This window comes from Heterocephalus glaber, unplaced genomic scaffold (assembly GCF_053883595.1).
Source record: "Heterocephalus glaber isolate CG9 unplaced genomic scaffold, H.glaber_assembly_v1.0 deba00000937, whole genome shotgun sequence".
Taxonomy (NCBI): domain Eukaryota; kingdom Metazoa; phylum Chordata; class Mammalia; order Rodentia; family Bathyergidae; genus Heterocephalus; species Heterocephalus glaber.
Window position 1 is genome coordinate 1,836,973 of NW_028258173.1, and position 17,474 is coordinate 1,854,446.

General features: G+C 48.5%; 1 protein-coding gene across 5 annotated transcripts in view; it reads right to left on the reverse strand.

Annotated features, from left to right (window-relative positions):
* The window catches only part of Rptor (regulatory associated protein of MTOR complex 1), a 371,772-nt gene that overhangs the window by 49,259 nt on the left and 305,039 nt on the right, over nt 1-17,474 (reverse strand). For 4 of the 5 annotated variants that reach the window (XM_021241190.2, XM_013078167.3, XM_004860898.4 and 1 more), the window contains 6 exons: nt 14,672-14,737; nt 14,118-14,309; nt 11,483-11,623; nt 7,779-7,896; nt 6,790-6,930; nt 6,107-6,265 (listed from right to left, as the gene is read on the reverse strand). In XM_021241190.2, coding sequence (XP_021096849.2) covers nt 6,107-6,265; nt 6,790-6,930; nt 7,779-7,896; nt 11,483-11,623; nt 14,118-14,309; nt 14,672-14,737 — 817 coding nt within the window. The remainder of the gene's footprint in view (nt 1-6,106; nt 6,266-6,789; nt 6,931-7,778; nt 7,897-11,482; nt 11,624-14,117; nt 14,310-14,671; nt 14,738-17,474) is intronic. The other variant, XM_004860899.4, reaches the window with a different exon arrangement.

Genomic DNA, 17,474 nt, shown 5'->3' on the forward strand with positions numbered 1-17,474 from the left:
TCTTTGGGTGAAATGAAGGAAGAAATTGGCTTTAAACAGGCAAGTGCTGTTAGTAATGGGATTCTGTAAGCTATGAATTTTAAACACTGAGGTAAGCATTGTGGTCCCCAGGGGGATGTGAGCGTCATCTCAATGAACAGGAATGAGGCTGACTTCGAGGAGTCTTACTTTTCCTTCCTAAGCACCACTCATTCTGAAACTTTCTGCCTCAAGTTTTCTAAGATTTGAATAATAGATGATATAATTAAATTTCCCTGGCAAAAACAAAAGCTCCAGAATCAAACTGCAAGAAGGGAGGTATCAGCGATGCATATCTTGACCTCTGGAGAAGGAAAGATAGGAGGAAGACAGGCAGAGAAGGGAAACCCAGAGACACAGTACCTGTGTTCTCTCCCCTGTAGCTGCTATAGCCCTGTGCTATGGCCCTCAGAGGAAAAAGGCTTCCATAATCCTTATGCTGTCAAGACTGGTATGGGGGACAGGCACCATCTTTATTTATCACAGCAACAGTTGAGGTCCTGGCAGGAATCTGGAATTGGAACGGGGCATCCTGCTTCCCAAGGCCCTGCCTCTCGATCCTCAGGTCTAGGAAGCATCTAGGGCCTTGGTGTGTGCTAAACACATCTCACATGGCCTCACCAGGTGAATTACTTGGGGACACCAGGGCCAACTTCTGTGGCCCTCACCAGCACCAGTGAGAATTCCCACATGATGTCTAAAAGACCTAGAAGGACAGGAACCCTATGCTGGTGTTTCTGTGCTGAATGGCTGGTGTGTGTGGTGTCTTGGTATTGGTGTGTGGTGAGCAGAGCACCCGTCAGAGGGTGTGCTGGCAGCTCCAGATGCTACTACCACCCAGATGGCCCTTGGGGAAGGAGCAGGCCAGAGCCCTGCAGGACAACCAGATGGACCTGACTGGATACTCCAATCTCCCTCTCTTGGGGCTCACGTGCAGGTGAGCATTGGGGCTGTTCCTCCTCTAGCTTATGCCACCAATGTGTCAGAGCCGTCTCAGGCTAATGTGTGATGCAAGGGGGAGCTTAAACACTATGGCAGGACACTGAAACAAAAACAGGAAAATAACCTAGAGCTGAACATCAAGTGAGACCTGTGTCTATCAAAGTGAGAGACCGCAGACAAGTAGTCCTAAGGGCATTCAGACCACACACATATTGGGAAGGAAAGAGACTCAAAAGAAAGAGTTATTCGTACTTTCAACTTCAGACCTGAAAAAGAACAGGAGAGTAAACCTAAGAAAATAGAAAAAAAATAAAGACAAGCAAATAGTGGAACATAAAATAAAGATACAGTAATGAAGAAAATCAACAAAGCACAAGTTAAAATTTTAAGCTCCTAAAAAAATTAATAAATGCCTTACAGGACTAATCGAGAAAAAAGAAAAGTAAATAAACAGTCACAGGAGTAATAAGGGGGTGTACCAGAGACAAGAGAAACTGGAAAAGGTGAGAGTACTCTTGGCAGCCTCAAGGAGACAAGGGCTCAGCACCCTGTGAAACAGTTCCTGCAGCTAACCTGGGAAGAGACAGAGAAGGCACACAAGCCCAGCTTTAAAGAAATATCCTTTTATTTTTATTTTAATTTTTTTTTGGTACCAGGAGTCGAACTCGGGTCCTTGCACTAGTGAGGCAGGCGGCAGAACCACTGAGCTAAATCCCTGGCCCCAGCTTTAAAGAAATAAATGAAGGGGGGAATTAAAACTGAACACACAGAATCCTACAAAACCCCATCAGTTTTAGATGCAAATTCTACCCAGATAATCTTGGTCTCATACAAATTTTTCCACAAAATAGAAAATGAGGGCATATTCCTTTATGAGGCTAGTATGAGCATGATATCCAAACCAGACAAGGGCAACAGAAGACAAAAATTACAGCCCAAATTCACTCATGAGTATAGACAGGGAATGTTCTAAATAAACTATTGACAAACTTACTGCAATGGTGTTAAAGTTAACCAAGGTGGGTTTACCCAGAAATACATGGATGGTTTAACAAGATATCCTAAATATGTAATTCACCACATTAATAGAGTGAAAAACATAGGACAAAGTCAAAACATATAGAAAAAAATTCAATGAGATTTGTTTCATTTGTGAAAAAAAATCTTTTTAATCAACTAGAATGAATGGGAATTTCTACTTATAAAAGTTTTGACCAATGAATAGATGGAAATTTCTATAAATTGATAATATATCTACCAAAAACCCTATAGCAAACATTGTTTTTAAAAGTGAAAAGGGGCTGGAGCTGGACTTGCCATGGGTGTGTGAGGCCCTGGGTTGCATTCCCAACAACCGAGCAACAAAATAAACATGCAAGAAAGTGTAAAGTTAGAAAGTTTTCCTTTTCTCTTGGGGATGAAGAGATATATATACTTGAATTTTTTTTTTTGGCCAGTAATAAAAGAGTTAAATGAGGAAAAAAGAGGTTATTACTTAAAACTACAAACACCCTAGGTAGGATGGTGGGACACATCTTGTAGTCCTTCCTACTCAGGGGGCTACGGCAAGAGGATCGTTTGAAGTCAGCCTGGGCATCTCAGCAGGACCCCATATCAACACAAACTAACTAACTTACTAACTAAGGTATCTTGAATAAAATGACTATAACTTTCACGCAGAAAGTTGTAAACTGTCTTAAAGGTCATTAAGGGAGATTTAAATGAAGAAAAAGACACCTGGGCAGGGCTGGGAGACTCAATGCCGCAAAGTTATAAATTCTGTCAGGTGGATCCAGCAATTCAAAGCAATTCCAAACAACATTCTGATGAGGGTGTTGTAGAAACAGAACCGCTGATTACAAATTTATATAGCAAAGCGAAGTGTTAAGAATCATCAAGAAAATGCGGAAGAAAGAACAAAGTGATACCTGGCTTCAGTGTCTGTCCCCACTCAACTCAGCGCTCTCTACACAGAATGGGAGACCCCTGGGCCCGACCAGCCCAGTTCACAACGGGGGAGGCTGACTGGGAACAAAAACTCTTGGAGAGTGGCCTGGGGATTTAGCTTAGTGGTGCTGTGCCTGGCTGGCAAGTGCAAGGTCCAGAGTTCAATTCCTGGTACCAGAAAAAACCAAAGAACCAAACCAAACCAAAACAAAACTCTTGGAGAAAGGACAGAGGCTGTGAGGAAGAACACAGAGACAAGGGGCAAGGCCTGTGGGGAGAAGCAGGGGTGAGTCCCTCCCCTGCATCCACTCAAGGTCTGTGTAGGCATAAGCATAACAACGGAAAGTGAAAAATGTTAGGATATCAAGACAGTGAGGAAAGACAAAAATTCAAGAGACAAAAAGCACAAGCTGAAAGAAAAAGTGTAAAAGTTACGTAATGCTACAGACATCATAAAGTTACAGATTAGGAGACTTATTTAATGGTATATCAACCATGAATATGTACCCAGAGCTGTGAAAGACCAATAACACAAAGCAACATCTGCAGGCATTTAACATGGTTTGCAGAAGTGGAGACACAGGGGCCAATACATGAGGCTTGCCTCACTACAACCAGGGGAAATGTGAATTAATTCCAGTACATTCCCTTACACATGTACTGAGCACCTAGTATGAACTCAAATGTGGGCAGGGCTAGGAGACAGAACTGGACCAAATAAATGGTAAACAAAGGATAAATCTGGTAGTAATGAGTTCTCAGGAAAAGAAATACAGCAGGAAGGGAACAAAGAATCAGAAAGCAGGTCTACATTGGGGCGGGGCGGGAGGCTTCTGTGGAGAGGTCAAGTGATCAGGGTTCTGGGGGACCAAGGAGCAGTCAGAAACTGCTTGAGACAGGAGGGTCTTTGTAGGGGCCAAGGACTGGATGGAGGCAGAAGATGGTCCAGGGCCTAGGAGCCCAGCAGGGCAGGGGGTAGAGAAAGAGGGAGAGAGTGTTGGGCAGCGCAGAGGCATCGGGCGCCAAATCCCAAGTTTTCTTATATAAATAAATAAATAAATAAATAGGAGAGAAAAAGAAGAAATCAGAACTAGGCTTAGTGTCCCTGAACAGGTGAACAAAAAATTAAATTGTGGCAAAAAGTGAAGGTGTATGAACAAAACTGAGATGACCGCCAGGGGTAAATACAAACACCAAAGTGGAATGAAAGACACAGGGCAAGGTCACATGTCATATGGTGGCATCAAGGCAATGCTAGAGGCCTCCAAGGGGCACCTGGTGCCTGCCAGGGACCCAGCGATCGAAGGACAGGAGAGAGTGGGGTGGGGGTGGGGCACTGGGCTGCCACTCTCTAATTTTCTACGTTGGGAACATAACACACAGGTTTCTTGTTTTAGTCTCTGTCATTTTCATACGTTTGAAATGTTTCTGAATTTAAAAAATTCCAGCCCGCCCTTTCCGTCAATGGTGACACCATTTTCTGGGGCACGTGCCTGTGCAGTCGTGGGCCTCACACGACCCATGGAGCTGACCAGGAGGGTTCCAGCTCCACAGAAGAGCATCACAGAGAACCAGTTCATGATGGGCAGAAAGCAGCAAAGCAGCAAAGCAGCGAAGTAGCAAAAAGTGACAAGCAACGATCTTCTTTCTTTCCCTTAAATTTTATCCAGTCTACCCATCCTTAGGGCGGGCAACCCTCACACCTGGGGTGTGGCCGCTTTAATCTTACCATCCCACCATGAATCAACCCTAGCATCACATCCTTGATCCCAGCACCACACACCCTAAATCCAGCCACCTCCTATGACTACATGAGGCTTTGCAGGAACCTATAGACACAAGCCATAACACTGGAGTAGTACTCTGCCATAAAGAAGAATAAAGTTGAGTCATTTGCAAGAAAACGGATGCCCCTTGAGACCATAATGTTAAGTGAGATTAAACGAACACACAAACTTCAAGACCACGTATTTTCTCTTATATGAGAAAACCAAACTATAAAGAGAAATATACAAGATGGATAATAGGAAACTGGAAATACATCTACAAAATGGAAGGAGACCAAGAGATGAAGGGAACAGGGAGTGGGAGGGCTGAGAGGGAAGAAGAGATGTGTCATGTACATGTGCCACCTCCCCACAATGAATGCAATCATTATACACTACAAACCTGTACTGACAAAAGAATGGAAAAGAAGACTGTTTATAACACAGTACCATTTTTTAAAAAAATTGTATGTATGGATGTGAGTTACACACGTGAGCATAAAACATCTGAAGAGAAGGCACAAATCTACCTGGGAAAGAGAAGCAGGATAGGAAGGTGGGAGGAATGAACGAGCATGAGGAATCTTCTTTAAATATACTTGTCAGTTCTCAGTAATTTTATGACACGTATGTATTACTAGCAGTTGTTTGGTTTCTGTTTTCTTTTACAAATAAATGGATTTTGACAAGTGAAACACACAACACACACACACACACACACACACAAATAAAATAAAAAATTTCATTGAACCCTAAAAACCGCTCTGGGGCTCAGAACAAGAGAAAGGAGGTTGCCCAGTTAGGTCTTAAGTGTGTCGCAGCAATCTGAAGATGAACACAGGCACACAATGAGGAAACAGAGTGAATTCCCATTCCTCTTGGGCCAGCAACCTGGGGGTCAGAACCCAGGAGCCTGCTGTTCAGGGCAGGACAGGAGAAAATCCTTGCTGAACTCCAGCTTCTGGGCAGTGCTGGTCAAACGCTGGACTGGTAGGGGTGTGTGTATGTGTGGTGTCAAAGGCCTTCAAAGGGGAGCCACTTCCTCTGCCTCTGCAGCAGGCCCTCAGTCTCTCAGGCTGACTCTTTGGGGCCTCTGGGCATTGCCAGGCATGGTCCTCCACCCACTTGATGTCAACAGTACCCGATTCTGCTCCTATGTGACAACCATCATGAGTCCTGGGGACAAAACTCTTAGCCAGAGCTGCCATTCCAACCTGCTGGGGGTTTGGCACACATGAGGGTGCTCATTTGTCCCGCAAAGATGATGGATGTTCTGGCAGCCCTCCCGTAGGACATGCGGCCTCGCCCATGTCCCCTAGGCGGGTCCGCAGGCCATTCCCACAGCAGGACATGCTTTTTGCTCCTCATGCCCAGCGCATACATTCTTTCCCATCAAGCTGAAGTAGCTCAGGCACTTACGCGGCCTGACTCACCTATGAGGGAGTTGAGCGCGGAGTAGGAGCTCACGCGGCGCATCTTGTCAATGGTCTCGAAAGACAGGATGTGCTCCTCGTTCTCCGGGCTGCCCAGGGTGCTGCTAGCACTGCTACTGGTGCTAAGGTTCCCAGGGGAGAAGGCCACTGCGCCGCCTGCTATCAGGAACGATGGGACAGTGTCAGCCTGGTGACCAGGGCCCTCTTTCCCATCATGCAATTAAGGGACCCACTGACGGAAACGTGTGCCTTCTTCTGAAAAGTAATGCTCACTGTACGCGTGGGCACACAGAGCACCTGTGTGTGTGCACAGCGACACACCTGGGAACATGTGCACACACATTAACACACACGCACGGTTATATGTGTGCACACAGGCATGCCCCACCCTGATCTCTGCAGCTGTACCTCCCAGCAGAGCTGAGGGGAACCGACTTTGCTTGGGCTTCTCTCTGCAAGTCTGGAGGTGCCCCTGGCCATTCTGGGCAGGACCACACCTTTGGTACAGGTGTAGCAAAGACCCAAGAACAGCTGGCCAATCACCACGTTGGTCATGGGACCTCAGGGCAGCAGTTTATGGTAGGGAAGAGGGCAGTGGCAGAGTGGCTCTTGCTTAGATAAAAGCTCCATAAAGTAACATCCCAAGCCCTCCCAACACAAGCGCCCAGTTTCCAGGGTCTTACCTTCTTCCGTCAAACTCAGATTTTGCAGAGACTTGTTCAGGCTCCTCGCGGTGGTGACAGCTCGGATGTTTCCATAGGAGCTCACAGAACGAAGTTTAGGGGTGCATGGACTGTCTCGCACTGGGGTCAAGCTCCCCCCCTCTAGAAAAGAGGAAGAAGGAAAAGAATTAGTGACAGGCTTCAGGGTGGGAGGATTTGGCTTCCCCATGGGTGCAGCAAGGGCCTCAGGGCCAAGCATGGACAGAGAGGGCGGGTGTTTCACTCAGTGAGAACCTGACCTGAGCCTAAGACCCCTCGGGCGGAGGAATGATAGTATACAGTTCAGGGAGCATTACAAAAGATGTGGGGCAGTGCTGCAACTGTGCCTCTGCAAGTCCACACGAGGTGCTTGCTGGTGTGGGCCATGGGCTGCTGCCCGCCACCAACAGCACAGCAGGGCCAGGACACTGGCAGGACCCCCTCCATCTCACTGGTGCCTTCACTACCAAGTTTATTTGTCACCTCTACTCCCCCACCTAAAAGCAAGAATGCTTGGTTATCAATCATGAGCCCTCTTTACTGTGATTTGGAGGGAAGAGCAGTGCACAGGTGATGAAATATAAATGTAAAAGATGACTGCATCTTCCTGTGAAAAGGACAAATGTGAGCAGAGGAGCTTCCTAACATGACTCACCGAAACATGGAAGCAACACTGATTCAACTGCTCATCACAGGAAGATGGCGAATGTTCTTTTCTGCAAACCCCTACTGAAGGTTTACTATCCTTCAAGATTGCCACAAATTTGATTTCCAAGACAGATAAAGAGGAAAGAAAAGAGTGAGAGGGTCAGTGTGGCCCCTTTCCCTGTACTTTGAATTCTGCTATGGGAACAATGGGGATCACCCACAGCAAGGTTACAGAAACCCAAGCTCAGACTTGGCCTGACTGTAACTGCTGACAATTCTGGTGAAGGCTGGGGGGAGTCCCTGGCTCCCAAGAGCTGAGGTACCTGTGGCTGCTGGAGAGGGCAAGGGGTAGTTCTTTTCCTCTTCCATGAATTGCAGGGCCACTGTGCAGAAATTGCTCTCATACTGAACTACCAGATGACTCAGAGCCACTACTAGCTCCTGCCAAGAGAGAGAAGGGACAGTTACAGGGGCTGGAAATTGACTGGACAGTGGACTTACAAGTTAAGGCCCAATGGCTGCATCGCCAGCAGGAAGAGGAAGGTCGGAGCAAGACTGCCCCCAGTTAGAAACCAGCATGGATGCATCCTTGGAGCAAGCAGCATTGTCAAGGTTGCTGACCAGGAGCTTCTGAAGGGCATCCGTGGAACGCCCTGCACACCAGCCAGAACCTGCTTATTGACTGCTAGGGAGGAATGAAGCAACTTGAGAATTTCTGAGGCCATGGTATGGATCACATACCTCCAGAGTGGGTGAGGTATGAGAATTCATGGCCTCTTGTTTATAATTAGTCCTGCAACCCTGGGCTGAAAGATGCATTTCTCAAGTTAACCCAATAGTCCAGGGAACCAGACCAAAGTAGGACACATCTGAGAACCTGGAGCAGGGCTGGGGATTTAGCTTAGTGGTTCTACCACCTGCCTCGCAAGCGCAAGGACCCAAGTTCAAACCCCGGTACAAAAAAAAAAAGAGTAGAGAACCTGGAGCAGGCTCTTTTCACTAAGTGCAAAACGTTCATAGCTATACTAGGTTTCAGTCTCTAACAGGGAATGAGAAAAAGTCCTAGAACAAAAACATGATCTTTAGGCCCACATGGTTCAATCCAAGGAAATGGGGACAGTTTATATATCTTTTAGGAAGTTTAATGCTACAGTATGAGCTCTTGGGCTTCTGAAAGATCTTTAGGGAAACAAAACTGGAATGTAGGCTTATAAAAGTGAATACCTTTCCTTACTGCTACTCATACAGCTCTAACAAATTCATCTGCACACCCCCCTCGCCTTTAAAGAAAGATACTTAGTAGAAAGTCAATACCTAGGAGAATCTCTTGCTTGCTACATTAAGCTCCTGACTCCCAAGGCTGGGGAGACCTCTGTTAAAGCGCTGAGGTCTCCTGGGAAACCAGACAAGATGAGCCTTGGACAGGCACCCTTGGGTCCCTTTGTGGGCTCCTCTCCTCTCCTTGATATTCTCTCCTACCTCAGCCTCATGCACTCCTTGTCTTTCACCTGTCACATTCTGGATGGCTACACAACCAACCCCTACCCCATCTCTCCTCTAGCTCCAGCCTGGTCTTCCCACCTGCTGGCTCTGAGGCTCCGTCTGAATCCCAAACTCACCCTGCCCCGTAATGTGCTGGTGCCTGTGCTTTCCATTCAGATCCACCAGCAATCTCTTTTTTTTTTCCTTTGAGACAGGGTCTCACTCTGTAGTTCACACTGGCCTTGAACTCACTATGTAGCCCAGGCTGGTCTTGAAAGCACAGTGATCTTTCTGTCTTAGCCTCCTAAGTGCTGGGATTATAGGCGTGCGCCACCATACCCAGCAGCAGCCTCGACTGTGCCAGGGAACCATAGATCCTATTGCGTAGGTTAGACCTTGGCATTGTACCCCCACCCCCGTTGTGGCTGAGGCTGACTGCACTGGGGGCCCTGCCAAGTCTCCCCAGCCACTGCCAACGCCCCATAGCTAATGCTTGCTGCCACCTGTCCAAGTCAATACCACAGACTCCTCAGGTGACCACAGGGCCTACCCCACTTTCCCTGTGCAAGGAAGTAAGACGCTGCCCAGGGGAGCCTTGAATAAGCAAACACTCACAGGACTCCTCCTGGGAAGGAGAGGCTACACCTGGGTCAGGAAAGCTCCAATCCCCTTCACTTGGATGTGAAGTGAGAAAACCTAGTGTTGTACACTGAGGTCTTGGACCTTTAGCTTGAAGAAGGCCATTGAGGCAGAGCCCATTGTTCAAGGGAGGGAAGGTCAAGGCACAGCTCACAGCCAGTGAGAGAGCCAGCTCACTCTGGGAGGCTGCACTGGTGGGCCGCAAAGGCTCTGTCTTCCGTGCCTAGAAGCTGAGGCTCCTGCCCACCTCTGCATTTCGGAGCCCAGTATGAGCAGAGCTCATGTGTGAAGGTCAGCGGGAGCAAGCGAGGCCCTTCCCAGTGCTGCACAGACAGCGGGACCTGGGGGACAGACAGCATGCAGCCCCGAAGGCTAGCACATGCCACGCTGCCCGTGTGGAGGTGTGTGCTACCCGAGTGTTCCAGGGTCCAGGACCTGTGCTCTCCAAAGAGATCACAAGCAGGAGAAGAGAGGAACAGATCATTTGAAAGTTTAAGTTTTAAGCATTTTTTATTTTATTAAATTGTTCGAAACTTAGGTAGCCATGAATAGTGTGTGTAGGGCCATGTGAAGGTACTCGGAGGCACTTGAGGGCTTGTCAGGCAGCGCCCCATGTGGGTTCCTAGGGACCTGGGGACCACTCTCCCCATACTGGAAACTCAAGGGAACACTTCAGTTACCATCCTTTCTATTTAAACAAAATTTTTTTTTTTTTTGTATGTGTGTGTTTTTTTGGTACCAGGGATCGAACTCACGACCTTGTGCTTGTGAGGCAGGCACGGTGCCATTGAGCTAGATCCCCGTCCAATTTTTAAATTGTTTTTGCAAAGAAGGAAAAAGCCTTTCCTTACTTTAAAAAGAATTTTTACATACAATAAAAGAAAGTACCAATTTGCTATGTTTTTCAGTGATGTCTACTTAAGGCAATGCGACATGGGACAAGGAAGAACTGGGCACAGGATGAAGGACGCCAGGTCCAGAGATGCTGCTGACCTCAGAACTCAAAGACACCAAAGTCCCAGGGCAGGGGCTGCTGGAACTTGACTTCCCATTTTAAGATCTCATTAGAAAATTTGGCACAAGGACCTGGGTTAATTTCAGAAGAGGACACGAGATGCAAAGCATCCTCTCTATATGAGCCTGGGTGAAGCAATGTGCTCAGACACATCTCTCCCAAGATGGTCATGCAGCCTGCTCCCCAGCTGGACAACCCTATAGCCACAGCCAACTCCAGATAGGCCCATCTCAGAGGGGAACCAAATATAACTATTTAGAATCACCGAGAAGGAAGCTGATAACACACAAATCTGTGGTTACCTGTGGGTGGTTTTGCTTTCCCACCTCCCAGTAAACATTCTCCACTCAGGAGCACCCTCGGGTTTGCCATAAAACCACCAGAAAACCAGTGTTCTCCCCAACACACCTTTCTAGCTGGGACAGAAGTGGGAATCTAGGTTGTGTGGAACTAGGTTTTTACAGAGTTTGAAACCATGGACAATAATCCACGATACTTTTATGTCTAAACAGATAAGAGTTTTCAAGTCCATAAAACTGCTTTATGCAGTCACCGGCAAAAACAAGGCAAAGGACACACTACACACACCTGCTGTCATCTGTCGGGGGCCACTCCTGTTTTGGGGTGTGATGACATCTGCATGTGCCCCAGGCAGGAAGGAGCCTGCCATATAAGATGCAGGAAGCACAGCCTGCAAATTACCCTCAGATGAAGCAGGCACACTAGAGTCTAGTGAAGAAACATACTCGAGAAAATGGCATTTAATGATCTGCATTCATATGACACACACAGGGGGAAAGTGAGTCTTTGGAGCCCCAGATAGGGTAGTGCTGGCTCGGCCCTGGTGGTGGAGGATGCCTTGCAGCTGCCTGAAGAGCCAGGGTCACGTACCTTCCGGACCATGGGGCTCCCGTCATTGATCAGCTGGGCCAGCATCATGGCTACGTTGTGGTCAATTGTGGTGGAGTGGTCTGTTCTTTCAGCAGAGTTGCCCACAAATGTGCCAAGTGCAAAGACGGCTGCACAGCGGACCTGCAAGACAGAGGACAGGGAGTCACAGACATGCCCACGGCTGGTGTGTCTACTGTCTACATTTCTGACAAGACTGCCCACAAGTTAATCCAATTTTGTTCAGATAAGCACAGCTCAATTCAATTCCACAAGTACTATTGAACAGCAATCTGAGCCCAGAGCTATACTCATATTGCTGGAGCAGAAATAGGGGAGGAAGCCTGGGGGAACCAAAGTAAGCATCATCAAGGCCCCAGTTTGAGGTCCAAAGGCTATGGAGCTGAGGCAGGAACTATGTTTCTTCTGGAATCGATGGGCCACTCAGGCACCAAGGGATTTGTGGCGGAAAGACAGGAGCACTGGGGAGAGGGCTAGGCTGGGTCATGGGAAGGAGGGAGAGGCAAGTGGAGAAGGCATGGGCCTTGGAGACAGAAAGCGTTGGAGTGGAGGCCCAGAGGGGCCCAAGCCCCTGGGGACTGAGAAGGAGTGAGGCGAGCAACACCAGGCTGGCCATGTCTGGAGACCTTCCTCAGCTCTCACCTCCAAGGCTGTGTGAGCTTGCAGTTGGGGGCTAGGGGGAGAGGCCAGCCTTGTGGAGCTTCCATTTCCTTATTTCTAAAAGGAGCACCACAACATATCCTGGACGAGGATGTGGGAAGAGTCAATGAAATAACATAGAAGAACCCTAGAATTTCAACAAATGGTGCTGAGACTGCCCTGTGGAACAGTCAGTGAGCAGACACACTTGGATGGATTCAGAGAAACAGTGGCAGCGAATGGGAAGTATGGTGGCCCCCAACCCCACACTGTGGGCATCTGTCACCCTGAGAGCCATGGCATGAAGAGAAGGCTTCAGGCCCTGAGAAGGATCTGCACACAGGAGGCGGCAGGAGTGTCTGGGTGCAGCACCCGCACGCCAGTCCAGGGGGCTGTTCCTGAGCCCATGTGCTCCCTGCTCCCTTCAGTCCACACGTGAACCCCACAGGTGGCTCTGAGCCTGATGAAGGAGCAAAGCACGGGAGGAGGAGGGAATCAGGTTACCCTATCCCAAGAAGAGGGCTCCAGGGGTCTTGCCTTACAGAACTGCCCAGACACTGTTGGTGACACACACCTGTACTCAGCAAGAGGCTGGGCCTGAAGCCTTCAGGAGAGGAGGGACAAAGTGCTGTGTATTTCACTGACTTGGGGACAGGCAAGAGCCCAGATCACCAGCACTGTGATAAACAGCATGGGTGAGTACGGCAGCAGGGAGAGCAGAGGGGTCCTGTGTTCCAGAAAACCCTGTTTGAAGGCTCCGAGCTTGGCCACCCCTCCCTAGCCAATCTGCATGTCATCAGAGCCCCTCTATCCACCCCTCCCTGTACTTTCTCAGGCGTAAGGCCAAGGCCCATGCTGCCTGTGAGCAAGATGACCCTCCCCTGTGCCCTGAGGTTCCCTGCTCCCCACAGGAGCCCAACCTCGGCCATTCCTCATGGCCTGCTAGCACCCGACAAGGCCTCTATGTCCCCAGCTTCTCAGACTCCAAGGTACACTTCTGAGCGGCAAATGTGAGTGGGCCTAATGCACGCTGCAGGACCAGCCCAGGCTGTCCCACTGGCCTCAGGCTGGGGACAGCTGCATTTCCTCTGACCAACCCCCTCAGTTACCTCAGGGATACTGCTTCTGCCTTCTTTGGCTGTGAAGATGCTCAGAGCAACTCTGTGGCCACCCTGGGTAAACAGCCATATGGGCTGCCTCTCTGCTGGCCTCAGTTCTTGGGGAGACATCTTGTTTGTGTCCTAACTCCCCTCTAGTTCCTCCTCCACAACTCATTTCCTCAGTGTAATGTCATACTCTGTATTTTTGGTTGATGCCGTCAGCCCTTTTGAGAACAAACTTGAAAGTAAGTAAATCTATTTCCCTGAGGAAATCTTTGCATGAGGACCCTTCAATTTCAGAGGGTCTGAGTGGGTCTTGGTCCCCAGGGGGCAGTGAGGCCTAGTGGCCTGCAGTGTTGCTGGCACCCAGAGGCCAACTCAGAGCCCCTCTGAACTGCCCTACTGGGTGAGGTGAGTGCGGGTCCTGGGGGCAAACTGTTTCCCTACTGGGTGACTGAGGAGCCCACCAGGCCCCTGCGCAGGGCTGGAAGCTAGCACCCTGGCCAACAGGGGCAGACAGGGCCAGCACCTGCAGCTGGCAGCAGCAAGAGGGAGGCTGAGGTGCTGGCCTGGCTCCCCTTTGGCAAAGCGAAGATGATGTGGCCTGGGCCCACAGGAAGCTTGTAGCTCTCCACAGCACTCAAGCACTGGCTCTGTCTGAATGAGAAGTCATCAAGCATGTGACCCTTGGTACCGAGGTCCCAGTGTCCTACTCTCGTGAACTGTGTGGAGTCCTGATCTTTCTAGATGCAAAGTTGTGGTGGGTGTGAGTGGGCCTCTGCGTGCCGTTCCTGGGACCTTTTATGAACAGCATCCTGGTAGGGCCTGAAGACCTGACACCCAGACCTGGTTTGGAACCGCCCATGAGGATGACTCACCTCGGGGATGGGGTCGGAGAGGAGGCTGTAGAGCTTTTCGTGGGCGCTGTCCCTTACTCCGCACCATCGTGCTGAGTCGAAGTTCTGCCAGATCCTTCCCAGACAGATGGCCACCCACTGGCGCAGCAGGGGGTGCGGGTCGCTGAGCTGCTCCAGGCAGATGGCAATCAGGTTCCCCTGAAGGCAGGCTTCCTGGATGGGGGAGCATGAGACAAGTGGTCCTCTGCCCTGGGACCCAGGGCCCAGGAGAAGGGGCCTGGCTGGGGTAGGAGCTACTGTGGTTTCTCAGGAAAGCCTTGCTCAACCACAACGCAAGACATGCCTAATTTTCCTTATTTTAAGCCTCAAGGATTCACTTTTACCCTGATATCTCTCCTGCACTATCGCCAGCTGCAGGTATGCTCTGGTGGCCCTACTTTCTGAGGTGAATGGCCATCAGACTGCCAGAGCAACAGGCCCCTCCGTAAGCATGGCGCCTTGGGCTGTACCTCTACTTCCCTGCAGTGGCAGGGGGGTGGGTGGCTGAGGGTAGCTGCAGCTATTGTGGCACTCACCTGCCCTGTGGTATAGCTGTTGACAATCACAGCGAGAATGAAAGCTGTCATGGTTCTATGTTCAGCCTGCAAAACAAGAACCAGTCATGGCTGTGTGTTTTCCCATGGTTCCCACAAGTTCCCCAGGCACAGTGATGTCATCCTTCAGAGTCTTTAGACAAACTGGACACTAACTAAAGGAAGGAGAGGCAGCTTGCTTGTTGTCTGATTTGACTCCACGAAAAAGAGCAGCATTTTTAAAGGACAGACTGCTCGCTTGACTGCTAATGCCACAGGGCGGGCCAAGGCTGGCTGATGCCCTCCATAGAAGGCCATCAGTGGAGTCCATTGGTACGAAGGGCTTGCCCCATCCCTCTGCCCACTTCTATGTAAGCATTTTGTCCCCTGCTCAAGCACAGTGGTAACAAAAGGAGAGAAAGTATCATTCTAACTTTTTCTTTCTGGGCTTCTATTGGATTGATCAATTTTCCTTTCCTCTTCTCCTCTGTGCCATACCTATCTGGAAAATCAGCCTACTTCTGACTACCTAATGGTGCTTTACCTTTCACACAGACACACACACACACACACACACACACACACACACACACACACACACACACACGACCTAATCTGTTCTGTATTTTACTTAGACTGCTGCAAGGCTCATAGTGTGCCTTAAATCCAGTATTTCTCATCTCTAACCCCTCTAATTAGTGACTGTTAACATTATTTATTTTTACAGTCAAAGCTGACTTAGTCTTATCAGCAGGTCTGCCATTGTCTTTGCTTTTTGGCACTTCCTGGGACCTACTTTTCCCTACGGTCGGTCTGGGTTTGCTGTCCTCTCACTTTAAAATACAGTCCTGATGGTTGCTGTCCAGGGACAGGGTGCTCAGGAAGAGGCAAACTCAGTCTATGTCTGAAAATGTCTTTCCTCACGCTCTCCAGGGCAGCATAGCTGGGTAGGGAAGTGCAGCAGGCAGTCACCTCTTCAGCACTGTGAAGGTTGCTCGACTGAACTCTCACCCACGTTGGTGCTGCAGCGAGACTGCACTCACTGCCTGTCGGTGCTGTCCAGCCATTGCAGGTAACCTTCCTGTGTGCTCTGGTTGCTTTCATGATTTTCCTTTAAGCCTTTGATATTCATCACTGTCATTATGATGTGCCCAATGTGGATTTGTTTTCATTTAACTTCTCAGGGATCCATGGTGCTTTTAAAATCCAAACACTCATTTCTTTCTTCCAATGTGTCCTCAGCCACAATCTGTTTGAATGCTGCTTCCCTGCCTTTCTGAATGATGTGTCAGTACCCTTCCTCATCCATGTCCCTCACCCTTTCACACCCCAGGAGGCCCCTTCTCTGACTCTCCTACTGTGCATCTCTTCTGCTCTTCAGTTTACCTGCTGAGTTTTCAAATGATGACAACTGTCTCTTCTTCCATGACAGGTTCTATTTTTTTTCAGATCTGCCTATTTTTAAAAAATCTATTATTTTTGAGGATGAGTAAGAAGCACAAAGCACACTGTTTTCTACTGTAGACTGAAGACTATTTCTGGAGAGCACAAGGGCTTAATGTTTGGCATAAACTGTCTTACTCAGTTGTTCTTGAGCATGCTCATTCATGCTGGTCTCCCACTTCCGGGGGCCCTGTGAACGCTCCTCTGGGTGCCAGTCCTCCCTGTGACCCTGTGTGTTTATCCTGTGGGAGCACCTCACACTGCCTACCCCTGCCTGGGTCTGTAGGTGTCCTGTAGGAAAGCTTTGAGTTTGGGTCCTCCGTGACCCCAGGAGACTTCAGGGATCTGCACATGGTTTTCACGACAATTTCCTGCTGTGGCTCTAACACATGTGGGCAGAGGAAACTCAGACCCTGCATTGTGAGCAGAATAGCCTGAAATTTCAGGTTCTCTTCATGGCCCTTTTCTTTTCCACCGAGCACAGTTACTCTGCTTGTCCTCTTTCATGAAGGTCAGAGCATGAGTTGCAGGCTCCTGGTGTGAGTGGGACTGTCACTGAGCAGCACTGCCTGCGCTGGACCTTGCATCCCTCGCGGACTGAGGGTCTGCACAGAGTGCCATCCTTGGGGTGGCCATGGTGGTGCCTCTGCTGCCTACCAGGGCTCTCCATGGATCCCTCGCTCAGTCTCTGGCATTTGAAAATTCCCCTTTCTTTCTTTCAAACTTGGCTATGTCCTCCAGTTGGAATAGCTGAAGCTACTTCCTCATGTCAGCTGACTCACTGTTTTGCTGCAAACTGCAGCTTAGTGCTCACTATCGCTTGATTTGTAGAGTATTCTTACTTACCTCAGAGAACAGGGAAGCAGTTATTTGCAAAACTCATACAAAGTATATTAAACTGCCTGTGATAGTGTTCAAGAATATCACTTAAGTGAAGCACACAAGTACTATTTACCTTTCATATACCAGTACTGTTTATCCTGTTGCCGGTGTTTTCCTTATCATTTAGTTTAGAAAAACAACTTGGAGGGTAAAATTATATACAAAAATTCTTTCTATAACCAAAGTTACCTGTGTAGATGTGCTGTTATACTTAAATATTATGGCAATGTTAAGTTAAATTGATGAATTATTTAGAACATCTATTTTGTCCTCACTATGCTAGGGGCTGGAGTTACAGAATAAAGAAATTAACTATAAAGCATTACAAGGAGTTAGCATATAAGTTTTTCAGGCTTATTTCATCTAATTTTTGAATAATTTAATGAAATAAAAATATGTAAAACTTAAAGTTTCAAATGATTTATTCTTTTCTTCATCCTCTCCCCTTTTTTCCTACAATAAGGCACAGTGGATTTGTCAA